Here is a 27,944-nt window from a genome sequence, read left to right on the forward strand (position 1 = left end):
ACCGCTCTGAGAATTATATAAATACGTTTATACAGGTCTTCATTTAAAAGCCTCCTGAATTTTTAAGCCAGTCCCACAGGGCGCAGGGGCCTACAGAGCCTCCAAAACCGCCGTCTCAGACAAGAAACCGACTTTTTCACTCAGGAAATCTGGGGTTTGTTTCATTTCTCTCCTCACATCTGAAGTGCCCCCGGCCTCCCTGCCCTTCACCCCTTGCCTCCTCCCCAACCCTTCCTCCTCGCCTGGGCTTCCATCCCCACTCCTGCCGCCCCATCCCTGGGGTCTCCACGCTCCTCCTGGAGCTTCAATCCCGGCTCTTGGTGTCCCCTCTCGCGGTCCCCACAACCCCCCACGGCCCCGCCTCCATCTTGTCCCCCTCTCATGCCCCGCCTCCATCTTGTCCCCCTTGTCCCCCTCCTCCATCTTGTCCCCCCTCTCCCCTCCTCCTCCATCTCGTCCCCCCGCGGGCTCCCCCGCTCCGCTCCCCTCCGCGCCGCTCGCTCCTCCCGCCGGCAGGGCGCGCTGCGGCGGCCCGGGCCCCGCCGGCGGCGGGGGCGCCGCTCTCTGCGCCCGGCCGGGCGCCGCGGAGGAGGCGGCGGGGGGAGCGCGGCGGCCGCGGCGGAGCGCGAGGCGGCGGCAGCGGCGGGGCCGAGGCGGGAGGCGAAGCCGCGGCCCCGCTGAGCCCGCCGCGGGGAGCAGCATGGCCGCCAGCCTGTGGATGGGGGACGTGAGTGTCCGGCCGGGAGCGGCGCGGGGCTTTGTGAGGCGGCGGCGGGGCGGCCTGGCCGGCGGGGCGGGAGGGCGGTGCGGCGGGGGGCGCTCCCTGACGGACGGACGGACTGACAGACTGACTGACAGGCACCCGCGCGCACCGCCTGACACCCGCACAGACACCCTCACCCGCCGCCTGACACCCTCTCACACACGTCGCGACACCCTCCGCCGCCCCGCGCCGGGTGACAGGTGCTGGCACGGGCGCCCTGGCGCTTCGCGGGCGGCTCCGCGGCTGCCGCTGCGGGCGGACACGCTCACCCGGCCGAGGGCCTCGCTGCCGCCCGCGCCCCCGGCCGCAGCCAGCGGCACCTGCACCCCAGGCTCGCACTCAGGTCCCCGTGCAGGAGCCTCCCGCCCATGGGTGCACTCACAGGAGGCACCCATGCACCCCGCAGCACCCGGGGCACGGCCGCGTGCGCCAGGCTCTTTCGCTGCCAGCCCAGGGATGCCCGTGCAGCGACGCTCCCCGGAGCATCCCCTGCTGCCTGCACGCTCGCACCGGGCTCTCTGCCCTCCGCGGCCGCACGCGGAGCACAGGACCACCCACGGCCTCGGGGGCCACCCTGCGCGTGACACATCTGCACAGAGCAGGGCCACCTGCTGCCCGTTGCACATCGCCAAAGGCAGGAGCGTTTCTGTTCTACACTCGCGCCTTTTGCACTTACTTGTGCAAAACGGTCACCTGAGCTCAGATGAATATATGTGCTGCTGCTCTACATCCTCTGACACACTGGGGGCTGTCGGTTATCACAGGGCATCTCTCCTACCTGCTGCCGGTCACACACATGTACATATACACGCGCGTGGAGCTGTTCCTGTTTCCCGCACACCTCTTCACCTGCTCCCTACCCCTCGTTCGTCCCTTTTCTCACTTGCAAACACGGCCACCCAGCCTTGCTTTGCCGACCACGTAGACACAGTGCTGCCCATCGCTCCGTGCATTGCAACTGAGCTTAATTTCAGTTCGTGCCACCCTTTGCTTTTTATTGCCTCCTTTTTCCCTCGGTGACTTCATTATCACTTTGGTCCAAGTTGCAGCGCTTTAGTCCACTTTTCAGCCCAGGAACCACAGCGTGCTGCCCTGCGCTCCACGTGCCCTGCTGCGCGCGGTGTCCCCTCCACCGGGCACACCGGGCACCACGACGCGCTCGACTGCCCGCTGACGGACTGTGGGTCGTGGTGACAGGCGCCCCCTTCCCGCGCCGCCCCGGGCTGAGCCCTGCTGAGCCCCCTCGCCCGTCCCCGGCGCTGGCCCCGGGCCCCGCTGGCGGGCGCGGGACGAGCTCGCCGGCTCTCGCCCCTGCTCCGTGTAGTGGCGCTCAGTTCGGTGCTGTTTGTCTCTGAGTGGCTTTTGTCCTTCTGTGAAAGCTCCCTGTTCTCTGAAATTCATGCTGTCTCTTGGGTTCCACTTTGCAGACTGTTGAGCCTGGTTCATGCATGCCTGCTGGTTTTGAGTGGCATCGACCCTCTTAAATGAGTCTTCTTTTTGAAGTGTAAGGGTAAAATCCTTCTCAATAATGTTTTAACTGCTTAGGGTGACATTGACACATATATTCTCCTTTTTGTAGTTGCCCAAGTCTAACTTTTTTTTTTTTGCTTTTGTAGCTGGAGCCATATATGGATGAAAACTTTGTTTCGAGAGCCTTTGCTACCATGGGAGAGCTTGTACTGAGTGTAAAAATCATTCGAAACAGGTTGACAGGGTAACTGTTTAAGTTTGTTCTGAGCTCATTCTAACCAGTGTGGCCTTGCATTTGGGTTGTTCCTTTTGCCCGTCGTTATGCTCCTGTCTGTATTAGAATGATTTTCTTTTTGAGCTTTTCATCATTGCTGCCAACAATATAGGTATATTGATGATAGCAATGGAAAGGACAGTTGCTGGCTCTTCAACCTCTCCCTCTCCACGGTTTGGCCCTCATCCTGCAGTGCTCCCGACTGGCATGTGTATGGCATACGATCCACCTGGGAATGACACGTCCTGGAGAGAGGGCTCCAGGGACGAGTCGCTGTTAATGGTTGCCTTGTGCAGCCGCGCGATGTTGGCGGAGCTGGAGTGTCTAACTTAACAAGAGCCATGTCTTTTGAGTTCATTGGGAATAAAGTGAGTGACTATATGCAGCGTAAAGTAGTTTCCTGTTCCTAAAAGTGCTGTAGTTGCAACTTTCAACTTTTAAAATTTGGGTGGGAAAATGTCTGTTTAATGAAATGGAGAATTAATGTATTTGTGAGCAGAAGTATCTTCTGTGTTCTTATGTTGACATAACTTATTGGTAAGTAGGGGTTATCACTTCAGTGGAGATCAAAGATTACTCTGCTAGCTTCTTTTTATAAGCTGATGTTTATACTTTGAAAAATAATTTGTTGTAAATGTCGCTACTGTAGAAAATTTCCTAACATTTATCTAAAAATGGAATAGTTGTTCTCAAATGTGTTTTAAATCTGAAATCCTTCTCTCTCCTCCCTTGTCTGTGTTCAGAATTCCAGCAGGCTATTGCTTTGTAGAATTTGCAGATCTAGCTACTGCAGAAAAATGTTTACACAAAATCAACGGAAAGCCTCTTCCTGGTGCTACACCGGTAAGTCCATCAGATCACCCTCTAAAGAAACCAAATTGGGAAGGGGTAGATAAAGTGAAGTCCATATTTTGCATAATGATTAAAACCAAGTTGACTAGGTAGCAAACTGAAATTCTTGTTTTCCTTAGAGTTAAGTTAATGGGCACGAAACTATTAATGATTTTCCTCAGAGTATTGTTAATTGTTAAAAAAGTATTAATTTCAATGTGAATGTACAGATGAAATCCAGATACAGATGTAAAGTATTTCTGAATCTTTCTGCTTTTACCGAAGTGGAAATGATGAGAAATGAGACAAAAACAAGGAAAAAAATGGCTTGAATATACCCATTACAGTCCATCTTGCTTCATTGCTAGTTCCATATTAATTGATTATGGATTGTATGTGAGGATATAAGTACAAGATGAACCTGATGTAAGTTCCTACTGGGCTTTGAGTGACTTGGATTTTCAAGAGAAGCTTGACCTGAAGCTTTGGATTATTCTTAGTCCTTAGCAAACAAGTTATTCAAGCCCACTTAGAGTGGAAGCAGCCCATTGTGCAACTGCCAGTACATGAGAGATGCTCTTAAATACCTAAAAAACACATGGGAATAAAAGAAGGGATAGTCATAGAGGCTAATTTTAGGGTGTTGATTTGAATGTGTAGCAGATTAAACTGGGACAGCTGACACGGCTGTGCATTGTGCACATTGACTGCAGTGGATGGGGTGACTGAGTGGGGCCAGAATGACCTTGGGGATAGTGGGACATGTGAGGGAAAAGACCCCTGCTTTTGGGGTGCTTAATACCCTGGGCTGGAAACAGGGGCTCGGGGTTGCTCCGTGAGCTGTGCAGTCACCTTTCCCACCAGGGTGGCATCCTCCATGCCCCCCAGAGGGGCAGATAAGAGGCGTGGGGGCATTTGCTTCACCTTTCAGTTTAATATGACCTTATACTGCAAGTCAGAGACCACTGTTAAGAGAAACTGCCCTCCTTAGGTGCCTTCTGTAGTCACGCAGGAGAGAGAGCAGCAGGGATGCTGTATTCACTGCAGTTAGTTTGGGGGAATAGCTGCCTTTATCCACAGCTGAATTCAAAATTCTAGATTGTGTAAAGAGCTGTTCTACATGATGCATGGAGCCACCATGAACTAGTGCACTCAGCAGGACGTTGTCCGGGTCATCCCTTACGTTCAGATACTTCTCTCTTGCTTGCAGAAAACTGGATATGGCTCACTCTTTATTTTTGAATACTGAATCAGCAAGAGGGAGGACAGAGTTGTGGTGATGTTACTGACTCTCTTTTACAGCAGTAGCTGTAAAAGTAGTCCCAGCACTCATATGAGCAGAAATGCTGTTCTCTCACTGATTTTAAATTCAAAATATTGCAGTGAAAAAAACCCAGATCCAGTAAAAGATGTGTGTGCTTCAAAGCTGAATCCAGAAACTTGTGTTAGGCGACTAAGTTTGTAAATGGTTGCAAAGCACTGAATGCAGGCATGCAAGGAGCATGGTTATAGTCTAGACTTAAGGCTTTGTTTCCCAAGAATTATTTGTGCTGTCACTGAGGGAGGAAAGTCTTCTCATCCACTGTAGTAAGGAAATTCCCCATCTCTAGGTTATGGACTCGCTGTGGTCTTGCTTTCTTTGGCCTAATTTCTCTTGAATTCTTCAGTGCTTTGTCACTACGTAACACAGAGGAAGGTTTGCTTTGGACAGCCTAGGGGAAGAGGGAGAAGTGTGAGTTTGGAGAACTCCAAACTGAGCAGGGAATCCAGTTCAGGGCTTCCACGGGCTGAAGCTTCCAGGGCTTCCAGGCTGAATGCTGAGGAGGGTGTTCTTGTAAAAGGGAGTAACCCTTTTCTTCCTCCTCTGTCATGTTTTAGAAGAAAACAGAGCTTGGCAGGGAGGCTGCTTGGGGCACTGTGTGTTATGAAATACCTGTGGGATTGAGAACCTCGGGATTTTGATGCAGAGATGAGTTGCTGCTTTGGTCCCGAGCAGACTTAGACAGGAGCTAGTGCCAGTAGCACAAGTCTGGGCTCTTGGGCAGCTTGTGAAAAATGAGGTGCAAAGTTTAGGGAGGCACCAGTGTCAAGCGACAGGAAAGTTAGTCTTCTGGGAATACTAATTTGAGATCCTAATTATGCCGAAAGTCCCACTGAGAGACACAAACTTCATTTTTGAGGATGTGACCAGATGAGTGTGTCATCCAGCACAAAGTATTCAGTGCTCTTGTAAATCACAAGTGTCCAAGTGCGTGTTCTACCATTCATTTAAAGACTTTAAAATTCGGAGAAGTCATTTAGTATTACTGATTAGAACCTCACTTCTTAAAAGTGTAGAACTTTGATGCTCTTAAGATTCACCTGTCTCCCTGGCTTTATAGACTGTTGAAGTAGAGTCCAAACCTTTTGGTGCAGGTTCTGAGCTACTTTTCATTGTTGTAGCTCTACTGAAGATACAACCGATAAAAATGTCCTTGTTTACTTTACTGCCTGGCCTGACAGCATTGGACATCTGTAAATATTAAGATATTTGTGTTAAATAAGCTCAGTATATTTTTTTTCCTAACTGCTTAGATTCACATGAGACTGTTTGAATATATGGATTCATTTTTGCCTTGTTTCAGGCAAAGCGATTTAAATTGAATTATGCAACGTATGGAAAACAGCCTGATAACAGGTAAACGCTTAATATTGACATATTAGTTTTGCCTGTTTAATGTCTGTTTATCAACTGCCTTGCCAAGAGTATTCCAAATGTGCAAACCCACAAGTGCGTCACGGCTGGATGAGCCCTGCAGCCAGCACATTGAGACAGGAGAGCTTTTAGGAGACACACGCAGCTCCAGCATGTGCCAGTTTGTCTAGCAGTGCCAAATAATCCCAGATTTAAGAAAACACATCAGGTAAATTGCCGTGGAGCACGGTGTAGGTGCTTGTGTTGCTGTAGATCTTTTTAGCCCTTCCTGAGCTCGTGGAGATGCATCCAGCCATGATACTGGGTGACACCATGGGTGTGTTTGGCCCCGTGGGTTCACCCCACGCACCTTTCCTGGCTGGAGCACACGGCAGGCAGCACAGGGGGGTGCTCTGATCGGCCTCTGGAAATGCCCAGGTTTTGCTCCTGACAGTGAAAGGTGCGTGAGGAGACAGTGGCTAAATGGAGCGCCTGGGTGGTGCGAATGCCTCTCCTAACCCTGCCCCAAAACGCTTGCACAGTTCAGTAATAACACGAGGAGGCTGGAGGCAACAAGCCCTGCAATTTGTTAGAGCAGGGTTAGTCATATCTCAACAATTACCCTTCTATTTTAGGTGATTCTTTTGTGAAACTTTTTCAAAAAACAGAAGACTGCTTTTTAGATTAGAGTCAAGGCATGACAGACAGGCCAATGTGAAGGACAGTGGAGGGTTTTGGTTTCCTGGTAGCTCATTCTTTCAGCAAGCTGTGCCCTGTGATGGTAACCAAACCCTTCCCATTTCCCCATGAGCTGTGGTGGAGCTGGGAGAAGAATTTAGACCTTCTGTCACTCTTATGCTTTGTTTTTTATGTGGCACAGCAGATTTGAGGCAGGAGTGTGTTTTAAGATATTCAAAATTTCTAGCATCGGAGTATCTAATTCTTATAATATCTTCTAAGATAACTATATTGCAGAGACCAAATCTATAAATGAGATACCAGACAGCAGACAATGCTTCTTTGTAAATTCAGAGCATTCCACATATGGAGATGCTGTCAAAGTATTTAAGTTTCACATTTATTTCTAAATATAGCGCTATTAAACTTTGCCTAAGAGAAATATATTTTTAAAATCAATTCAACTAATTTAATTTGAGAAATATTTCTTGCAACATTTGAAATACAGGTACGGTGCCATGTTCAGTATCCTGTAAGAAAAAAAAAAGAAATATCTTTAAATAAAAAGCAATATCAAACAGATTGGTATGGCTGCTTGAACTAATAGGAAAAGCAATGAAAACAGAAAACAAAAATTACCTTCATTTCAGTAACCTAAGCAATTTAACTGGAGGTGCTTTAAAGTATCCATTAAATGATCCTTTAGTGTTACTGCTATCTGAAGTCAAACGTTTGGGGTAAATGTTAGCTGTCACTCAGCACACTTTCTCTGTGATTATGCTTAAGAAGTTTTCTTTTGATTTCTTTAGTCCAGAATATTCCCTTTTTGTGGGAGACCTGACTCCTGATGTGGATGATGGCATGTTATATGAATTTTTTGTTAAAGTTTATCCATCATGTAGAGGTGGAAAAGTTGTTTTGGACCAGGCAGGAGTATCCAAGTAAGTCATCTTTTATGCCTTCCTTTCTTTCATCCCACCTGCAGCAACGTTGTTTGAGGGCAAATAAAGCATCTGTTACAAATGTGAGATTTTATCCCTTTCAAAGGACCATGTAATGCAGCAGGGGAAAAGTATTTTTCTCAGCTTACCGTTTTGTGGAACCTGTGGCCTCTAAATGCAACCTTCCTAGATACACATTATTTGGGGGTTTCAGTAGTTACTGTAGCATTCTGTTGCTTCCCTGACAGATTTATGGTCTTGATGGCTTCAGGACTGGTGAAAATGGTGGAAAGTGTCTTAAGTAATTTAGAAACGCTGGATCTCTGCACTTCCAGATAGTGCTGTGCTTTTACAATCTTTAGGCTATCGAGTATATTACCCTGTCAAAGTTTTATTACTTTTGGTTTCAGAGTAGTGCAAACAAAGCTGTGATTTGCTGTCAAGTGTTTACTAGCTGTCTTTTTCATCCACTGGAAATAGCTCACCAAAAACAGATATTAAAAGCTAGTCGTCTTGATGGCAAAACATTTTCTAAGCACAATAACAGAAAATGAAACTGCCTTTTCTCTGGAGAAGGACCAGTGGGTCAGCATCCTGGTTTTCAAAACAAAACATGCTTTCAGTGAAGCACAGTATTCCGATTTAATGCCTGCGTTGTGCTAAGACTGAAAATACGGCTGCAGATCTCCCTGCTTTCGCTAAGTCTCATCCTCCCCATGGCCCTGTCTGCTCAGGCTGGAGCCCAGCAGTGCCTGTTTTCATGGAGCTGCTTCAGCGCCGGCTGGTGGGTGACGAGGCTGGGCCATCGCGTGAGCCGTGGGGACAGGGCCTAAACACACAGCTAGGGAGAAAGCAATCTGGTGGCTCCGAATGCAGGGAGGGGACAGGGACTTCCAATCCTCTTGCTGGCACGGGCACAAGTGTCTTCTCTGGCGAGGCCAAGACATGTTGCAGGGATGTTTTTGTGGCTTGTGCAGTTACTCAGAGCAGAAGCAACTGCAGGTGTCTGTGCTGGTGCTCGTGGACGTGTCTAGCAAAGCCCTGCTCGAAGGGCCGCATGGCTCAGGTGGTGGCTCCAGAAGGGCTCCACCAGCCCCTTCTGCCTAGGCCCATGAGGCTGGTGCCTCATGCTGTGGTACTCCCAGGCTTGGAAGCTGCTGTAATCCTGCGTGCAGAAACGTAAAGCTGATCTACAAGTTGGCTGGCATTGGTTTAATTTGTCACTGTGCTCTTGCAGAGGCAAGTTAAACTGCCATAACAGTGTCCAGCCATGCAGAGTTTGGTTCTTGCTTAGTTGCTCCAGTTTATATATAGTTCACATATAGACAAATCTGAATTTTGATTTGGGCTTGCATATAGCTGGAATATATAATCTATATCAGTATATATTTTATATATACATACATAAATACAGACTCGACTAGCTTGCCGTGCAGCGCGTTACATTTCAAGGGCAGCAGCTGCTCTGCTCATGGACCTCCTCCGGTCCTGGGTGATTCCAGTTCCCAAAGAGCGTCTCTGTGCTGAAGAGTTCCCACAGAATAGATAATATGCTGTCAATTTACACCCTCGCTCTCGGCTCCCTCGCTTCCCCGCGTAGACAAGCCCTTTCCATCCCGTATTCCCTCGCCGTGCGGATTCCTTTTTCCCTCCCACACCTCAGCCTTTGATCTTTCTGCTGCGGGAGGCAGCCCATCCCATCCCGGGATCCTGGCACTGCTCTCTTGGATGCTCTGACTCACTGCAGCACCAAAATCCCACGCAAAGGACCTTTGGGGATGGGGGAAGCAACGTTAACTGCTGGATAACACGCGCCGCTGCTGGCACTGCTGGGAAGGATCCCCAAGCTGTGCAGGGCTTGTGGCACTGCAGTGCAGGTGCTGCTGTCCCAGCAAGCGGGAGCAGTTTCCAGGGTCGCTGCTGGGAAAGCTGCACGTGTTAGGTGTGACAGAAAGCCTGCTGGAATATCCTCCTGTTGAGAAAAGGATTTGTTTGGCAAGTTTTTCTCAGGTGATCTGCAGAAAAGCAGCGTTTCTTTTCGCAGGGGGACAGTTCTAGGTATAAATGATGGCCCCTCTCTTTTCAACCCTGTGCTGACTTGCAACTATTTAGCTTATCCTCCCAGTAGAGATTGAAGTTTTGTTTCAACCTCTTTCAGCATGTTTCGACCTGTCTTGTGCCAGCTCACCTAAGAGTTCCCTGGAACCCACTGGCACAAGATCTATTTTGCATTTCTGAAGCCCTTGAGAAGTAAGACTGACATGTAGACCTACATTATTCCAATGAAATAATGTCACTCCATCAGGGAATCATTTAAACTCCAGTAAAAGCTTGGACATGCCTGAAAATGTTTCATTTGTGGTAGAGCATTTTCAAAATAAGTTTCACTGTAAATATTTGGAAATAAAAAGATGGCATGGCTTTGGTGTTTGTTTGATAAAATGGTTCTGGATCTCTGCAGAGGTTACGGGTTCGTGAAATTCACGGATGAACTGGAACAGAAACGAGCCCTGACGGAGTGTCAAGGAGCCGTGGGCTTGGGCGCCAAACCCGTGCGCTTGAGTGTGGCTATACCGAAAGCGTGAGTATAAGAGCAGCCAGGTGTTCAAATCCCACGTGTTTCTAAGTATCTTGTTGTGGTTTGGATGCGTATCCTGGATGTTTCCATCACAGAGTGAGGGAACACCCACGAATATAATGGAATAGCCACAGTATCAGAATGCGGAGGAATCAAAAATTGATAACTTTAAATCAAGACCGTTTTACATTGTTTTAGTTATGCACAATGGTAAATGCACACAGCTGTACACACACTGTATTGAAATAAGATTACTTTTGAAGTGTATGTGCCTTTGCATTAAATTGGAATTGTCTAAATCTGCTTATTGACTTTTGGATAGCAACCTCAATTACCTTGCTAATACTATTACAATGTCTACTAAATATAAATCTTTTGGGGCAGGGATTAACTTTTTTTTCTGTGTTTGTTCAGAACCTGATACAATGAGATCCTGGTGTGACTTGGGGCTCGTAGCACTAGGGTAATACGAATAATAGAAATTACTCCCTATTTAATAATATTTAGAATTTCAGTGACCTCAGAAGGTGCGGGGGGAGGTTAAGGGAGAGAAAAGCAGGAAGAGGGGGTGTATTGTGGGGAGCAGACTGATGTGCCTCTCTTCCTGCTTCTCTTTAATTTCATCATTAGGTATAGCTTTGTGTATGAAATATTTTCATTTTCAAGCGATATTTGTCACCTCATTTCAAATCTAGATAATCAGGTGGGATTCCTAATCCTTTGGGAATGCTGCCGCTCTATGTCAATGAATGAGAATTTCACCAACTTACAGACGATTTAAAATCTTTTTTTTTATTTTTGATTTGTTGCTTTTGGCCTCAGAAGCCCTGTAAATTATGTGCACTGAAGGTTATCCAGTTCTGTGCAAATGGGGATGACAACTTGTTGCCTAGGCTGCTGTATAGTAATGGCAAAAGGGAGGAGATTTTGCCCATTATTAGTAACCCCCCATTCTTTTACAAGGCTCTAAGTCTATCTCTTCACATAAAGCAAAACTCAGCACCTTGTCTCGGGAGGCTGCAGAATACTTTCTTCATCTTAATTATCAGAAGGAAGAAAAGGCCCTAGAAGCCGGATCACTGGTTCAGGATTTTCTTAATTGAGGCTCGTACTGCCTAACTCTTTCCTACCCAAAGCCAGAAAATGATCCTATATTGCTCCTAAAGAGTGAAATAAGTTTTATTAATGACGAGGAAAGTGAATACAGGGAAAGGGTTTAAAATTAAAGCACCTCTTTCTTTCTGCAAATTATGCAAATGTTAAGAACAGCAGCAATAAACAGTTATTTTGAAGACTGAAATTTGCATGTTGGAATAAGCCTTGTTTATGTGCCATATAGAACCTTAAGCTATTTCATTTCACTGCTTTTTTGTAAGTGTTCTGCAGTATGTGTAACCTACTCTTGTTTTATTTTTTGAAGTAATCGTATGAAACCAGTGGAGTACAATCAGATGTACAACTATAATTATAACCAGTATTACCAACAATATCACAATTACTATGCCCAGTGGGGCTATGACCACAACACGGGCAGTTACAGCTACAGTTATCCCCAGTACGGATACACGCAGAGCACAATGCAGGTAGGACAGCACCGAGTGCTCCCACCTCAGGCCTATTTGCACAGAAACACAAAACGGGGTGTAAAAGGTGCTCGGCATATTCTGTGATATCTTATTTTTCGAGTTGTGAGGTTTTAATGTAGCTGCTTGCTGAGGAAGCAAAGCTGCTCTGCAGCCCCTGGCCTGTTTTGTTGCCTTTTCCATGGGCTGTTGCAGGGCCGGGGTGGGTGAGAGGCCTCCGGGCAGAGGGATCCTCTCCATGCAGGTAGCTGGGCAATGAACCTGCCTGCCAGGGAGGCTCCTGATCCCGAGCGTAGGGCAGAGCAGTCACTGCCTCCTGCCCCACAGGAATATCAAGATGTGCCTCTGTTGGCAGCTGGGTGGGATCTCCCCCTTGGAGTGTGGGCAGCGGCGCTCCGGGTTCAGTGTGAGGGCTGCTCTTGCCATCACGAGATGCAGAAGGCAGAGTGACAGGAGTCCTCAGCGGGTGATGCTCTGGGGAAAGACAAGTGTCTGTAGTCCTAAGGGGTTATTTTTTGTCTTGCAGCCGTATGAAGAAGTTGGTGAGGATGCATTGGAAGGTAGTTTTCTCCAACTACTTACTGCATTTGTCAATTCCCTTGCACCGATTAGAGCTGTTCTCAAATTGACCCTTAAATTCGATACAAAATATGTGTTTATCTTTAAATAAATCTAAGGCCGGAAAAAAAATGCAGGGCAGTATCACACTGCATCCGAACTGGGCACTTGCTGGGGCTGGTCTAAGCCTTGCTCAACCTGAAGCTAACTGCTTCACGAGCATTAGAGGATCTGGGGGCTTGTATTCATATGTCCTTAGCTCTGAAAATACAGATTTTAATCCTGTGGAGCACTCCAGCTATTCTCCTTTTTCTTTTTTCTTTTTCTCCCTTTTTTTTTCTGCTACAAAACCCAAGAATTCTGTGATTGCGCTAATCTGATAACCTAATCTTCAGATCATGGGGGTTATTAGGGGAGCTTTAAATCCTGCGCGTGGTTTGGTGAAGGAAACAAGTTGATTTTGCAGAGTGTGGGCCGGTAGTGGCACAATGTGCTCCGTGGCTGTTGCTGCCAGGCCCCGGGCTCCGCTTTTGTCTTAGGAAAACCCACGCGTTTGGGGGGATTCGGTTTTCCTGAAGCTCATTTGACCCGCGCCCCATTTGTCCCTCATCTTCCCTCTAGACCCGACGCCCCAGTTGGACATCCACGAAGCAAACAAGCAGTTTATGGAGCAGAGCGAAGAGCTCTACGACGCGCTCATGGAGTGTCACTGGCAGCCCCTGGACAGCGTTTCCTCAGAGATCCCGGCCGTGTTGTAGCCCCGCTGCTGCGGCCCTGCCTGGTGACGAGCCCGCCGGGGCGGCCGCTGGCCTGGCCCCGCGCTGCCCGCGGCGGCCCCTTCCACCCAGCCCTGCTCCTCGGAGCGCAGGAGGACCGGGGCGCTTCCTGGCCGCGACGGGTGTCGGAGGAGCATCATGGTAACCGATTCGTGGTGGAAGTTAGAACTGCAGCAGTTTTATTCCTTTTGTCTTGAACGAACTCTTAATACTCCTTGGGAATTGTAATTTATAGACTTTCAGCAAGATGGCACAGGGGAAAGACTCTACTCCAACGTACAATAAAAAAGTTGGTCTTTTGAGCAAAGTTACCCTTTGCATTTTGGTTCCTGCCCATCTCTCTGTTTTCCTGCCCATTTAACTGGCTTCAGCCATTTGATCCAACTCTCGTAAATGTGATTTTTTAAAAGTCAATGTCAGATACCACTAAAATGTCTCAAGCTTTCTAGTGACCGGGTAAGGTTGCTGTAACTTGAGCATGGGAATCATGTAGATAAAAGCTTGTGTTGGCTTAATCTAAGCTGTGATCTTGAGCTGGCAAGTTTATAGCTTGGTGTTTTTAAGCAATCTACTGGAAAAGCACTTTGGAGACAAGAAAGTGTTATAAATCTACAAAAGACCAATGCCTTCTGCATGGTGGTCTCTAGCACAGGCTGGTGTGCCTCCCATCTGTGGATGAGGAAATATTTCCCCATTGGTTAAGCAGTTTAAAACACTTTTACCAGCAACCTTGTCTGAATATGATTCTGTATATCTTACCTTTCCGTTGTGGGCAATTCTTGATGGTCTCATTAAGATACCAAGATTTCACAGTGTCTTCCACTGTCTTGTCAGAGTGAATATGGTGAAAATGAAGATTTTGCAGAAAAAAAAAAAAAAACGGGTCAGAGCAATCTAATCAATATATTGTGCAACAAATTGTTGCGAATCTGAAAAGCGGTTTTCTACTGGATGTTGTATAAGCTGGACGGACAAGCAATATATTTAAGCTAATATTATGTTGCATTAAAAGTGACAGCAAAAATAATAGCACTTATGTACATGTTATAAGCCCTTTTCAGGCTTTTGTGCCTTAAACTCTTTGAGAAATAGGAGCAGACAAAACTACCTGTAATAAATGTCTATCCAAGAAATAGTCTGGTAACTGAAATTGCTGCTGCAGAGCATTTAGTTGCCTCCCTGCCCATGTTGATGCAGAGATTTGCCACAAAGTTGGAATACTTTCATAAAGCCTACTTCTGTATGCCTTTGTTTGTGTCCGTAATTACGATCTGTTTGTCAGTCCGTGCTCTTTGTTATCAGCTGCGGTGATAAATGTGCTGGGAGTGTGAAGGCAACGGTGATCTCCGCGCGGGCTTAGCCCAGGGCTGGGCGAGCGGCAGGATAAATGCGGCTCCTGCGGTGTCGCCGGCGGGGACGGTTCCCTCCGGCCGCTCTTCGGGCCTTGCTGGCGCCCTGAGCAGCACCCTGGGCCCCGGTGACTCTGGCTCTCAGCGCGGGAGCGTTCGCTGCCGGGGCCGGCGGCGCCTCCAAGGCAGCAGAGAGCTGGCAGAGGGCACGGGTTTGGCCTCTCACGCGGCTGGGCAGGGGTGCTGAGCACTGAAACGATGCCCTGCTGCTTCACAAGCACCTGCTCAGCAGAGCTTTGCTTTGGAGCTGGTGTGAACTTTTTCTCCTGTTCTCTTGCTCAAGGCTCTATAGCTCGTCCTGTCGCGCTGCTGCAGCGTGCAGAGCAGTAAACCCTTCATCCTCCTTTCTTTCACATGCGTTTCCCTAACCCTCCCAATTTAGCTTGTAGCACAGCCCTCAGAGGAGGTGCCCTGGGGCTGTTTTACCTTCAGGAACGCAGCTGCTCTGGGAGCCCGGGCAGCCCTGCGGCCCGGTCGATGCCCACGCGCGCAGGGTGCCGGCGCAGAGGCTGGCACAGGGGACGTGCTGGTGCTGGCATCCAGGAGCCCCATGTAACCCGTGCATTTGCTTGCAGGAGAGGAGCTGCCGGAGGCGCCGGGCCGCGTTCCCGTTAGCCCGCGAGGCCGGTGACGATGGCGAGGAAGAGACAGCAGCTCCCTGCAGCAGCGCCGCGGATGCAGGGTAAGGACAGCTCCGGGCACTGGGAGAAGAAACGCGTTTCCCCAAAGCTGTTGGTCACATGGCGAGTTATTTTGGAGGGAAACGGGGTCACATACCTTCCTTCCACCCCCCCAAAAAAAATCAGGGAGTGAAAAAAGGTTCCACCCTACCAAGCTTAGTGAGAGAAGAAGCTTCCTCCTCAACATCACTCTGTAGAGGTCAATTTCCAGCCATCTTTACCACCTTTTGAGGCCGCTTTCTTAGAATCTGAGCCAAGGTTCTGTTGTTCATCTCTTGGCATTTTTTTTTTTTTGTATTACTTGTTTATTCGTCTTAATGTTCATTTTCAGCTCCTGGCCACTATTGCAGCACCTGGACTACAGAGGAGCCTTTTATGTGGAGCTGCAAAACATCCACTCACCTGGATCGGTAGGTTTTGTGTGTTGGAAGCCAAGTTAAACCAAGTGTGGGATTTTGTTTCTCTTGGATGGCTACAGGAAAGCCCTGATTAATTAGCATTTAGTGTAATGCAAGATGAAAGCCGAGGACTCTATGTAGTAAGGTAAATAATACTTTTATCTTTACAGGCTAAAGGCAAGAAATTTCAGGGCAGATGATATCACAATTACGTGCTGCTTGGAAAACTGCATCAAAATCTGTAATTTAGATTATGAAGTGCTCTGCCTCTCAGCATGCAACGCTTGCTAGTGATTACAAAACATCTTAAAGAGTCTCACTATTATCCTTGACTGTGATGTGATGATTCAATTTAGATTATTGTGTTTGAATTGCATGGACTCTCAGATTGCAATTTGAGCTATAGAGACTGAAAATGATTAGCCAGCGATGGGGTTGAAAATAAGTAGGCATTACGTGGCGATTTCCAAACTAGTCTGCAAGACTGTGTGGTGCCCTGTTGCCATTAATCTCTGTTTAATTAACAGTTTGTTGGTTTGGGTGAGTAGTGGCCTGGGAAAAACTCTGAAAACTGCCAGTGGGCTAAGGAAGGAATTGGAAAAACACGTTTTTGAAAACAAAAAATGGGCTGGAGCAGTGCAGCCCCGTGTGGGAGGTAAGGGCTGTGATGGGGGCCTGCAGTGATGTTCTTCGTGCCCCTGTACAGGGAGTTTCTCTCGTCTCCCACACTTGGACCAGATAAGTTTGGAGCCTCCCTAGATGCCACCCCGCACGCTCCAAGCTCTGCTTGGAGCCTTTGGGTTTTCCTCTGAAGCCCTTTTGAGGAACCGAGATGTTTTGTTCTGATTCTGCATACTCAGTTTCTCATTAGCAGCTTGTTAATCCTCAGCTTCTGCTAAACAAGATTTGAGAGGAACTTTTAACTTCCAGGCTTGCTATCTCCAAAACATCTTGTTACAGCCTACTGGATGCTCCAGTTTCTGCGTTTAACTTGGGATTTGCTTTGACGTGGAGCTAATTCTACAACAGCATAGGATGTGAACTGCAAATGCAACAGCTACACTGACAAAAAAAAGCAATAAAGTTAGTTCAGGAAAAGTCACCCTGACAAACTTCCTTTACCTTTTTTCTGGCCCCAGACTTCTCTTTGGAAGGTAGCTCCGTCTGCTTCCAGGCTGCTATGCTTTTCTGCCTTAGCAGCTCTTCTCAGACAAAATGGTTTTCACAAGAGCAATGAGATTTGGTAGGAAGGGTTTTGTGGTAGCACATTCTCAGCTTTGCTCCGCTAACAGGAGGCTTCTCCTGGTAGATAAGGCGGCGAAAACGACGCCAGGAGCATCGGCGTCGGGAGCCGTGGGGATCAGCGGAGGCGGCGGCTCAGGGTGTTGCCTTTTTGTTTCTTTCTCTTCACAAATCGGTTTTATCGAGCGCTTCCCTGTGGTGCCACCGTCAGAGCCGCTGCCTCCTCCCCCCTGTCCTGGGCCGGGATCGGGCGCCGGCAGCGCTCTGCGTCCTGCCTTGCCGTGCGGGAGCCTGGCTGCGAGGCTGCGCTCTGCTCACGCACCGCACACGCACTGCGGGGTTTTCCTTGCTTCCTTACGGAGCTCTGGGGCTCTCCCTCATTGGCGCTGGGATGAGCTTTGGTTTTCAGGATTGTCATTGTGGGGTTTCCCCATTTATCACTTAGAAGATTCTCTTCCCAAACGCTTGGTGTTATCAAGGTCTTCAGAATCTTTTTTTTTCTTTTTCCTCTTTTGCTGCAATAAGCTCACAGGTCCTGTGATGCTCTGGGGTCTGGCGGGGAGGTTTCTGTGCTCACTCTGACGGTGGTACCATGCCAGGGAGAATTAGTCCATCTGGGAATGGCACAGGAATGGCGCGGCAGCTGCAGAGCTCACGCAGCAGGCGGACGAGCCGTCCCCGCCACGTTTGCCAAGGACTGTTTTTAGAAGAGGTTGGTCATGCAAGATTTGAGACTCGTTTTCAGACTTGTTGCTGCTTTAAATGAGCGCCAGGTTTTTCTTCATAGGTGATCTGGCAACTTTGTGGTGGAATAACCAGATGAGAGGGGGATTCCTAAGCAGGAGCACCCAAGACTTGCTGGTATTGCTTGGCACAGGTTAAAGTTAACTGTTGTTTTCTCCTTTGGCCCCTTCTCCAGGGCAGGAAGCAGACATTTGTGCTTGAGTCTCAGATCCAGGATTTCATCCTCACTTCTCCTTGTGGCCACGGCTTCAGCGTTGGTATCTGCTTCAGGAGCCCCTTCCCATTGGCCAGCAGGTGCTCTCCTTTTAACTGCTCTCCCCTAATTAATTAGACTGGGGTATGACAGAGATATTGTTCGGGCAGGGAGGGCAGGGCAGGGTCTCCTGCTGTGATGGGGGAACAACTAAAGAGGGGAACAACCAGGGAAAACCTGGGGTGCTTTGGAGGGAGATCCCAGCTCTTCCTGCTGCAGGGGAGGGTGGCGCGTGGGGGGTGTCTTTGGGATTGGGATCACTCCGATCCCGTGGCTGGGGGCGGCGAACTACAACTCCCAGAAGGCTCTGCGGGAGGGCGCCTCCACGGGAGCCAATCAGCGCCCGCGCTGCCGGGCTATAAAGAGGCGGCGGGCGGGTAGCCTCGCCCTCTGCTCGTGATGGCGGCGGCGGCGCGGGTGGGTAACGGCGGCGCGGGGAATCCGCCGCCATCCGCCGAGCCCGGGGGTCCCGCCGCCGCCCGGCCCCGCCGCATCGCTGCCCGGGCGGCCCCGCGGGCGGGCGGCGGCGCTTTCGGGAGGCCCCGATGGGCCGCGAGGGGGCGGCGGGGGCGGTTGGCGGGGGAGGCCCTGTCGAAGCTGCGCCCGCTCCGCCGCGTAGCTGGCGCAGTCAAAGAGGAGCCGAGAGCGAGCGGTTTTCCCTGACGGTCGCCGCGCAGTTTGTGCTGCCGTAACTGCCTGGCAACATCCCGGGAAAAGACACGGCGCTGGGAAGGGGCGGCCGCGCCGCTGTCCCGTCCCCCTACCCGTGTCTAAAACGTTCTTCTCTCTGGAAGCAGCTGCATCGCGGTGAAGCCGCCCGGGCTCCTGTCGGCGAGGACGGCGATCCCGACCAGCCAGGGCCACAGCAGGTGAGCGCTGCGATGGAGGCGCCTCGTTTGTCCCCCCTGTCCCCAGCGTCGTTAGCCCAGGGCATAGCTGGGGGTCGGATCTCCCTCCACGCCAACAAACAGCCCTGCAGCTGCCCTGCTCCCCGGGCAGCCCCAGTGCGGCGGGCTCAGCCCGCGTGTTCATCCAAGAGCGGCGGCTCCCGAAGCAGCCCCCGCTCTCCAACAACACGCGAGAGCAACCGGAGGGTCTTTGACTGCCGGGCCGCTTCTGCCCGTCACTGTCACTCGCCCCTCCTATATGTTTGCAGGGACATAAATTACTGTGTTGGCCCTTTAGAGCGCTGGTTTGTGCAGGGGGGTGCTGGGGATGTGTCCGTGCAGGCTGTTGTGACCGTGTTGCTGTGACATGTTGCAGGTTTGCTTGACTGTGAGGTGCTTGCCTAGTGCTGCGATGCCGCCTGCAAGGTGAGAACGGAGGCGCTTGCCGGAGCAGAGGCGCTTTCCCCTCCAGATCCCTTTCCCATCAGATCTGAATACCGATCTCGTGGTCGAAAAAGGAGGAAGAGCAAAACGCAGCCTGGCCCGGGCCTCTCTGCTCGTGCGGCCGTGCTCTGAGGAGGGCCAGGTTGCAGACACGGCGCGTTAGGTCTGAGCGTGCGGCTTTGAGGAGGCTGGAGCGGGAGGGAAAACCTGCTAGCTGGGAAGGAGCCGAGTGCGTTTGGGAACTGTGGCTTGGCAATGGAAGTGTGCAGGTGGAGACTGAAAAAAATAATGAGAAATGTGCATGTACCCAAGGGAAAAATAACAATATTGATCAGTGTGTAAGTCCGGGGGCTCACCAAGATCCTAGCGAGTGGGTTTTATTCAGAGACCAGGAGCAAGAAGGCAAAGCAGGTTTAACGCATAGATTAGCTGGGAGGGAGGAACGAAGGGTTGGGATTAGAACTGCTGCGTGCCCGCAGCTTTTAAGAAAGGGGGAATGGGGAGGAAACAAGGATGGTGTGTGGCTTGGCAATTTTGCTAAAACGAGATGAATTGTACAAAACGAAAACCATCCTCTTGTGAGTTTTGTTACATCGATTGCTCCTTCAGGTCACCTGGAGTGACTGTGTGTGATTTCTCTTTCAGGAGCCACTTGCTTAGTGGAGAAGGCTGAGAGCTCAAGACATTGATCCCCTGCTTCTGTGGAGAGAATCAAGTTGATGCTCCAAAAGGCCCGGATTGCACGTGGGAAAACTGCGGCTCAAACTGTGAGTGCCCCTGGAAAGAGCCCTGAGGTTGGTTCCTTGTCTTGGTGGGTGGCATCTTGGCTGTCCCTGAGCACAAGGAGCGGTGTCAGGAGCTCCTGTTCAGCACTTTCCTAAGCAGCCACTGGCTGATCCTTAGCTGGAATTTGCAGTGGGACAGGGCTCTCCGGGTGGGAATGATGAAGGTCCCTAGTAGGGTTTGTAGCTGGGCTGCCTGGTATCCCCTGGTTGGTGGGAGGAGTCACAGCACAGCCAGCCTGGTCAGTGATGACACCTCTTTCCTTGGAGACTGCTGGATGAATCCTGCGGATATGGGGCTGAGGCCAGGCAGCAGAAATCTGAAATCAGGGAGAATCCCTGGGAGTGGGAATGCCAGGGAATTACCCCTTAGTGTGGGTGAAAATGGGCGCCGTTCAAGTCAAACTGCTCTTCATTCAGACTCTCCTTTTTCCTTTCAGGTCGAACGGGAAGGTGGAGCTGAGATGAGCAGCTCCTGGGTAACCAGTTCCTAGGGGAGGCCACGGGCAGGCCCTGGTGCTCCAGGGCCCCCGAGCCCTTCTCCTGCGGTTCTGCAGCAGCAGCGCGGAAGCAGCGCCCCTGTTGTGGAGCTCGGGGAAGAGGCTGCACTTAAAATGTTCGGAGGATGAATAAAGCGCTTGACACTGGCTGCGGCCCCTCTGTCGTGGTCTTTGTTGGGATGAGCCCTGGCTTTGCCCTCATTAACGGGAGCAGTTGGGCTGGGCTGGAGCTGCCACTTGGGCTGGTTCCCCACGGGGTGGAGCCGGTTGCTCGTGGCTCAAGGCTGCCCCCAGGGACTGACAAACTTGTTACGTGGGTGATGTGCAGAGCTAGGGCTGGTGTGGGGAGGGAGATGGGAGCGGCCTGGCAAAGCCGGCGGGGCGAGGGGAAAACGAACCAGGGATGGAAAGAGGGAGGCTGTGAGAGCAGCTGCATCTACAGGAGACTGGGAGCAGCTGTGTCTTCCCCCTTTGCTTCCTGGGAGAGCGGAAGGCTTGGGAATCACTTTCCTGCATGGGCGAGGAGAGGAGGGAGATGTCGCGTCCTGCAGTGTGGGGACATGCAGGGGCCACAGGCGAGGGGACAGCGGTGCTTGCAGAGGGACAGGGTGGCCGTGGGGGCCTGGGGCTTTTCCTCCCTGATGGCATCAGGCTCCATCTGGGGAACATGGAGGATGAAAGAGGCTCCAAGGGGCAGCTCCGTTGCCTGGTCCCAGCAGAGCGTGGCCATGTTCCCCCGTGTCTTCACTGTCACCAAGGGCACCTCCTCCAAGGACGTCCCTGTGCAGCACCGCGAGGCGGCTCCTGGCCACGTGCCCTTTGTGCTGGTGGCCATGAGCGCGACGAGGCGGCCACCCCGCTGGCCGCAGCCATGGCAGAGACGTCGGCGCTGCCCTGGGAGACATGGCCAGTGCTGGGCTCAGCGGGAGCCCCGAGCGCTGCCGGTGTGGGTGGGATGAGCAGCCGGGACACGGATAGGGGTGACCAAGCTGGAGGGATTCGTTTCGCTCCGGGGCTCTTCCTCACCCATGCTGGACGAGGCTGCTCCAAAGCCCATCTGCCACCCAGGGGGAGACAGGTGCAAACTCAGCCTCGACCCTCAAATATAGAAAAAAAAAAAAAAAAACAGCAACAAAAAAACCGCATCTATTTAACAAACCCGACGGGTTCCCGCCCCGAATCAAGGCTGTGCCCGCGAGATGCCGCCGCGCGGCGCCCTGCTGCGCCCAGCGCCCGCGGCAGCACCGCCCCGGCGTGCCGGGACGCGCGGCGCCGGCCGGGCCCATGGAGGCCGCCTGGCACTACCAGTTCCGTGTGATCATGCTGGGGGACTCCACGGTGGGCAAGTCCTCGCTGCTGCGGCGCTACACGCAGGGCGTCTTCCTGGAGGCCCCCGACCAGACGGTGGGGGTGGATTTCTACGTGCGCCACGTGCAGCTCCAGCCGGGGCTCCGCGTCAAGCTGCAGTTCTGGGACACGGCCGGGCAGGAGCGTTTCAGGTGGGTCCGGAGCCCACGGCAGCGGGCGGAGACGGGGTGTCGGGGCGGCTGCTCCGAGGGCTCCACGCGAGTTAGGGGTGGGTAGTGGGATCCCAACCCGAGGGGCATCCAGAGCCGTGATCCTCCTCCTCCATGTGAGCCCAGCACCCTCAGTCTCAGCCCTCCTCCTGGAGGGGCTGCAGGACCCTAACCACCCTCCTTGGGTCTGTGCTGGATTGGGGGGGGGACCCGGGATGTGCCCATGGGACCTGGGGTGTCCTCATGGGAGCCGAGTGGAGCCGCCTCCCGCCTGGGGCTGCCAGCAGACCCGAGCCACCTGCAGCCGCCACCACCCCAGGGACAGCGCCGGTCCCCTGGGAGCCCCCGCCGTGCGCTGCTCACCGGCCTCTACCCCCACGGCTGCCCAGGTCGGTGACTCGCTCCTATTACCGCAACGCGGCCGGCGCGATGCTGCTCTTCGACATCACCAACCGCGCGTCCTTCGAGAGCGTGCGGCACTGGCACCGCGACGTCACGGACACCGTGCGGCCGGCCCGCCTCGTCTTCCTGCTCGTGGGGCACAAGAGCGACCTGGCGGGCGAGCGGCGCGTGGCCCGCGCCGAGGCCGAGCGGCTGGCGGCCGCGCTGGGCACGTCCTACGTGGAGACGTCGGCCAAGGACGCCAGCAACGTGGCGTCGGCCTTCCGCATGCTGGCGCTCGCCATCCTCGAGGCGCTGCGCGCGGCGCGGCCGGGCGCCGCCGGGGCCGGCGTCAAGGGCAGCCTCCCGCTGCCGCCGCCCGCGGAGGAGCAGCCGCCCAAGCGCTGCGCGTGCTAGCGCGGCCGGGGGCGCGGGGAGCGACAGCGGCGCCGCATTAAAGAGCCTGCGCTCACCGTGCCCGGCCCGCGTCTTCCTGGGGCGGCAGCGGCAGGGAAGGGGCGTCGCGGCCGTCGGGACGGGCGCTTGGGAGCTCCCCCGCTGCAAGGGGGCCCGCGGGGCCCTGCGGCCGTGCCAGGAGGTGCCCCCCGCGCCCAGCCCCACCGCTCCATGCGGCAGCGCCGCTCCTGGCTCCTCGGGGAAGGAGAGGCCGCGCGGGTTCCTAAACCGCTTCCGCGGTGTCTCACTGGCTGTGGCAGCCCCGGGGATCTGAGAGCCCCGAGCAGACAGGGTGGAGGAGCGGGCGCCCGCTGCCCCCATTAACTCCCCCGGGCACGGAGCCGCCCGCGCCTCCTCCCCACGCAGCTCCCAGCAACGTCGCCCCTTCTCACCCGCTTGAGCCCTGTTAGTGCGGCCGGGAAGCCGCCAAACCCTCCCGCTCCCTCCCGGAGCCCTCCGACGCGATGCACAAAACCCCAGGTCTCCCCCGGCTGCTCCTCTCCCTCGCGGCTTCTCTCCCTGTCCCTTGCACAGCACGAGACCAGGCCCTATCCTTAGCTTAATAATTTCTTTATTCATGTAAAACAAACTCAAGTATTTATATAAACACTGACATTACAAAGTACTGGAACAGGTAGGGGCGGGAAGGAGGAAACAAAAACCTCTACAGATGCTGCTAATACTGTCCCACACAAGATCAAATGCTCTGTCCCTTGGATAATCACTGATACGATAAACCACTTCCAAGTCACAAATAAAAAGTCTTTGTTTTGAGATACGTTGCACTCTTAGTGAGGATGAGGAAAGGGGCGTAGAACGTTTTTGGCAGATCTCCCCATTAAGTCAGATATTGCTGCACCATTAATAAAAAATATATGCTTCTCTGTAAGCATTAAAAAAAAATATCCCATGGATGGCATCGCGGAGGCGTCGGCGGAGAGGCAGATAGATCCCAAAATGCACTGGCGTCATCTCCCGGCTCTTCCCAGCGCTTATTTCTTGGTAGTTTTGCGGATCAACGCCATTCTCTGCGACAAGAAAAACACGGGAAGCCAAGAGCCTCGGCAAGGGAACTGTGAAACGAGCTTGGAAACCCCCCCTGCGGGAACAGGGCTGAGGAGACGGGATCTCGGCTCCCCTCGGGATGCTGCCTGACTCGCTCCAACACCGGCCCTTCGAGTTCATTGAAATCCCAGTGCGCTTGGAGCCAGCCAAGCAGCACCTGGAGTCTCCCTGGCACCTCCAGCCTGCAGCGACCGCGTAAAACTCCAGCTGCAGGTGAGGGGCACGAGGACTGAACCGTGCGTCGAATCCAGCCCGCCCCACGGCCTTCGCCGCTGACTTCATGTTCGAGTAGCAGCAGCCCAACACACTGGAAGAAAAACTAAGGGAAAACAGAGCTGCTCTGCTCCAGTCTCCAGCTGAAATTCCAGGACAGCTGTCTCTCTCCCTGCACCTTCCCAGGCCTCTAAGCCTCTTGCAGCTGTTTCTCTTCCTAGGGTGGCAAGGGCGGCGTGGAGGCCCCCGGTTCCTGGCGCGCGCCCCCACTGAACCCAGCGTTCCTGGACACGGCTCTCCCGCTGCGCCGGGATCTGCACAACCGCAGCCCCCTGCGGGGACGTGCGAGGGGACCCTCAAAGGGGATTCAATTCCAAAGCCCCGGGAAGAGAGCATGCAAATTCATGTGGTGCCAGCAGCACCAGAACCTCTGCCCCTGTTATCCTTCTACCTACTCTAGGTGTTACTCCCAAGGGCTCCTTACCTGTTTGTGAGCTTCTGTAGTGCAGGCTTTTTTGTAGGGCCTGATTTCTTCAGAACCGAAGCCCGGGATCCACATGTTCCACTGGCGCTCTGGGAGGGAGGGCAGCAGTGAGGGAAGCTCCCCGGCCGCGTTCGCCCTGGCTGCACGGGGGGGTCCCGGCTCTCCCCGGAGGGGAAGTGGCCACTCACCGAGATGCAGCTGGACGTCTTTCACTTCCAGAGTGTTGGACTTGCGGTGCCGCGCGAGCTGGCACGCCGCCGTCACCACGCTCTCGATGAAGTCGTCGGCGATCTGCAGCAGCATCTGCCACGGGGCGAGGACGGGCGGCAGCGCCGTGAGCAGCGAGCACCGCCCCGCGCCCCGCGCCGCGCTCGGGGCCGGCGCGCAGCGGCGCCGGCTGCGCTTTGAAGCCCCTCCTGAACAGCGGGTGTCCGAGGGCGGCAGCAGGGCAGGAACCAACCCCTCCTGCTTTGCCAAGGGGGCCCTGCTCCGGGAAGCCCTGCGGCAGCTCCTGGGGTACCTACTTCCTCCACGTCCTCATCCAGCTGCTCGTTCGGATCCACCTCGCGCACCAGGTCCTGCAGTTTCTTCTTGGTTAACACCTGTGTGCGGGGAAGGAAAGAAGAACTCACAGCCCTGCCTCAGCAAAGCAGCTGCCCCAGCAGAGCTGCAGGAGAGCCCGGACCTCTGCCGAGCCCACGTGGCACAGGTGAGCACAGCAGGTCACGTTGCAGTGGGATCAGCTCTCGAGCGGCTATTTCCAAGCATCCCTGGCAGCTTTGACCGGAGAGCAGATCCCAGCTACTCCATGAAGACGATGGCTCGCTCAGAACAGAGCTCGACCCTCTGTTATTAAGTATTTCCCAACGATTCCAAGGAGAGGAGTCAACCCAGAGGCCCCGCAGGAGGGATGGGGTTACCTGGTTGCTCTCGGGGCTGAGCCGCCCTCCTCCGCTCGGCGTCCCCGGCATCTTGGCCACCACGGTGCTGTTGGCCATGGAGCTCTGCGGCGGAGTGCTGGCTGGTTCCGGCTTTATGGAGGAGAAGTTGGAGAGGTTGATCAAGGTAGAGGGGCCAAACTGGTTCATAATCTGTTGGGCTTTAGCTTTTAGATCATAAAGCTTCTCTAGGTCTTGCTTCTTCTTGGGGTTGTGGGGACCCAAGCCAATCAACTGGAAAAGAAAGCCACGGTCAGCAACGGGAGAAGGGAACTCCAAGGGATGAGAGAGGACACGGAGCTTTGTATGGATCAGGTCTCTCCGGACACAGCAGGAGGGGAGGAGGATTGTTTAGGAAAGGGGAAACATTCCCTGGAAAACGGAGTTTGCCATAAGAAGCGCAAGGGCCGCGCACGGCGCCCACAGGCAGCGGCCGCCCCTTCCTCCTGCCCCTTCCTCCTGCTGCGGAGCGAAGCCCCCGCGCGTCCCTCTCCCCGGCGCTGCCCGGCTGAGCCTTCGCTTCGGGCAGCGCCGCATTCCCAGCCCGGCTCCATTGCGGAGCAGCGTCTGCCCCGGCGCCGCCGCGGGGCTCCCAGCCTGGAGACAGCACCACGAGGCGGCGGCGGCCCCGGGACAGCCCCGTGCGCTGGAAGCCGCAGCGGGCGCAGGGGGCTGCGGCCGCCCTGCCCATGGCGGGACCCTCCGCGTTCCCGGGCAGCCCGCGGCACCGTGCGAATCCCGCGGCGCCCGGCAGAGGCTCCAGAGCCGCATTCGGGCGGGCTCTGCTGCTCCGTGCGCTGCAGCCGGCTCGGGGAAGGGCAGCCGCCCCAGCCCGGGCCGCGCTCCATCCCTGGCCAGCCCAGCGCCAAGGACAGGACGGGCAGCGCCAGCCACGGCCTCGAGGGACAACCCCCTCCGGCAGCCCCTCCGCAGCGCAGCCGCCTCCTCCTCGCACCGACCCGGCCCCGTCCCGCACGGGAGAGCCCGGCGGGTTCAACCCGACCCGCAGAGCGTCTGTCGCCGCTGGGACAAGCGGCCGTGTTCCCCTCACGGAGCAAACTTGTTAGTCTGGATTAATCCACAGCAAAAGCAACGAGCCAGGAACCACACGGACACACTCAGCACGGGGCCGTTTTAGTGCTTGGTTCCAACGTGAGCCCACGCGCCAACGCGGGAAGGTTTTCTACGCGGGATGCCCTTCAAGTTGACCAGATGCTATGCTGGAAAATGCTCCTGCTGGCCCCAGGCCCCCTCGGTTTCGTGCTGAAGCACTGCCTGACCTGCAGCCGCTCCCCTGCTCCCAACCCTGGAGCGCAGGGACTCCCACTGCCATGCAGGGCTGCCAACGCCAGGCGACGCTCCGGAACCTCGTGCACTTCGTTAGCACGACACAGTTTTGCTCGTTTATTTGGCCATCTTATCGCATCCTGGCAGGTGCTTTTAAGATCGCCAGGCACAAAACTAACGGGATCTGCAGGATCCCAGGCCGCTCCTGGCAAGGTCACTCATTTACTTACTGCTATCTGAGTGTCTAGATCTTTAATTACAGCAGTGACCGCCGTGGGCCCGGCGAGCGGAGAGGCCATTTCCCGGGAGCTTCCAGCAAGCCAGCGTTAACCTACTCTCTCCTCCTCCTCTTCCGAGCAGCTCCCATTCCTACAGGAATACCAGATATTTCACATGTGACCCAGTAAATCACAGGGGTGGTTTCACCGGGTGCCACATCACATGGGGGACATAAGAGGCCACTACCACTATTTTAAGCCTAGGCGGGAACCCAGTGTGTGTTGCCAGAGGATCCCTCAGGGGATCCCAACGGGGGATTTTGGCAAAACGTCGTTTTGACGCCAGAAGACGGAGGGTTTCTTGGTACCGGCCACAAGCGCTGGCGTTTGCGCTAAGCTGCTCCCTTCCACGGCGGCAACGGCTCCGGTGGCCTCGGTTAGTGCCGCCGGCTCTCGGTGCCGCCGCTTCGTTTCGGCGCTGGCGGCCCTCGGGCGCGGGGCTGCTCGAACGAGCCCTCCCTTTCCCGCCGAGCCCCGCCGGGAACCGGCCCCGGCGCCAAGAGCCCCCCGCGGAGCGGAGCGGGGCCCGGCGGGACCCCAACGCGCCCGGGGCCTCCGCGGGAGCAGCCGCCTCCGCTCGCCCCGCTGCCCAAACGGCCCCGCGGGCTCCCGCGCGCCGGGCGGCTCCGCCCCGGGCCCGCGTCCCCGACAGCCCCTGCGGGCCGCGGCTCCCGGGCGGGCAGCGGTTCCGGTTCCGGTCCCGCCCGGTGCCGGTTCCGGCCGCTCGCACCTCGCCATGTCCCGCAGGGTCCCCGACCGCCGCCCCGCTGTCTCCGCGCGCGGCACGAGCCCTTCCGGGGCACCGTCCCGCCCCAGCCCCGCCCCGGAAGCGGGGGCCTCCGCGCAACGGCCGCGCATGC

At 54.0% G+C, this 27,944-nt stretch overlaps 3 protein-coding genes and 4 non-coding genes across 9 annotated transcripts; 6 read left to right on the forward strand and 1 right to left on the reverse strand.

The window, feature by feature from the left end:
- Positions 1 to 635: 635 nt before the first annotated feature.
- On the forward strand, positions 636 to 13,126 carry TRNAU1AP (tRNA selenocysteine 1 associated protein 1). 2 transcript variants are annotated; one of them, XM_088536600.1, is made up of 10 exons: positions 636 to 727; positions 2,191 to 2,267; positions 2,380 to 2,477; positions 3,251 to 3,350; positions 5,963 to 6,015; positions 7,500 to 7,631; positions 10,093 to 10,212; positions 11,630 to 11,792; positions 12,319 to 12,352; positions 12,972 to 13,126. In XM_088536600.1, exons 3-10 carry the CDS (start codon positions 2,392 to 2,394, stop codon positions 13,106 to 13,108), a joined length of 825 nt encoding a protein of 274 aa, XP_088392726.1. In that variant the 5' UTR covers positions 636 to 727; positions 2,191 to 2,267; positions 2,380 to 2,391; the 3' UTR covers positions 13,109 to 13,126. The 2 variants fall into 2 exon arrangements, with proteins under 2 accessions (XP_088392726.1, XP_088392725.1); XM_088536599.1 differs by lacking the exon at positions 2,191 to 2,267 and having other exon boundaries at positions 642 to 727.
- Positions 13,127 to 18,432: 5,306 nt separating this feature from the next.
- Positions 18,433 to 18,575, forward strand: LOC148591888 (small nucleolar RNA SNORA16B/SNORA16A family). Its single transcript, XR_015914001.1, has one exon. It is a non-coding gene; the product is annotated as a small nucleolar RNA SNORA16B/SNORA16A family (small nucleolar RNA).
- Positions 18,576 to 18,872: 297 nt separating this feature from the next.
- On the forward strand, positions 18,873 to 19,002 carry LOC148591889 (small nucleolar RNA SNORA44). Its single transcript, XR_015914002.1, has one exon. It is a non-coding gene; the product is annotated as a small nucleolar RNA SNORA44 (small nucleolar RNA).
- A 200-nt stretch (positions 19,003 to 19,202) lies between these two features.
- Positions 19,203 to 19,338, forward strand: LOC148591890 (small nucleolar RNA SNORA61). Its single transcript, XR_015914003.1, has one exon. It is a non-coding gene; the product is annotated as a small nucleolar RNA SNORA61 (small nucleolar RNA).
- Positions 19,339 to 20,203: 865 nt separating this feature from the next.
- LOC148591891 (small nucleolar RNA SNORD99) lies at positions 20,204 to 20,276 on the forward strand. The gene has a single exon (XR_015914000.1). It is a non-coding gene; the product is annotated as a small nucleolar RNA SNORD99 (small nucleolar RNA).
- Positions 20,277 to 21,728: 1,452 nt separating this feature from the next.
- LOC148591892 (ras-related protein Rab-39B-like) lies at positions 21,729 to 22,780 on the forward strand. Its single transcript, XM_088536596.1, has 2 exons — positions 21,729 to 21,964; positions 22,372 to 22,780. Exons 1-2 carry the CDS (start codon positions 21,750 to 21,752, stop codon positions 22,778 to 22,780), a joined length of 624 nt encoding a protein of 207 aa, XP_088392722.1. The 5' UTR covers positions 21,729 to 21,749.
- A 593-nt stretch (positions 22,781 to 23,373) lies between these two features.
- Positions 23,374 to 27,833, reverse strand: TAF12 (TATA-box binding protein associated factor 12). Of its 2 annotated transcripts, none has more exons than XM_088536595.1 (6): positions 27,815 to 27,833; positions 25,502 to 25,753; positions 25,106 to 25,183; positions 24,770 to 24,884; positions 24,582 to 24,670; positions 23,374 to 23,847 (listed from the first exon to the last, which is right to left on the reverse strand). In XM_088536595.1, exons 2-6 carry the CDS (start codon positions 25,667 to 25,669, stop codon positions 23,812 to 23,814), a joined length of 486 nt encoding a protein of 161 aa, XP_088392721.1. In that variant the 5' UTR covers positions 25,670 to 25,753; positions 27,815 to 27,833; the 3' UTR covers positions 23,374 to 23,811. The 2 variants fall into 2 exon arrangements, with proteins under 2 accessions (XP_088392721.1, XP_088392720.1); XM_088536594.1 differs by lacking the exon at positions 27,815 to 27,833 and adding an exon at positions 27,037 to 27,174.
- Between the last annotated feature and the right edge of the window lie 111 nt (positions 27,834 to 27,944).

This window comes from Tinamus guttatus, unplaced genomic scaffold (assembly GCF_059628265.1).
Source record: "Tinamus guttatus ecotype Peru unplaced genomic scaffold, ASM5962826v1 Tinamus_guttatus_pri_ptg000678l, whole genome shotgun sequence".
In the NCBI taxonomy this organism is placed as follows: domain Eukaryota; kingdom Metazoa; phylum Chordata; class Aves; order Tinamiformes; family Tinamidae; genus Tinamus; species Tinamus guttatus.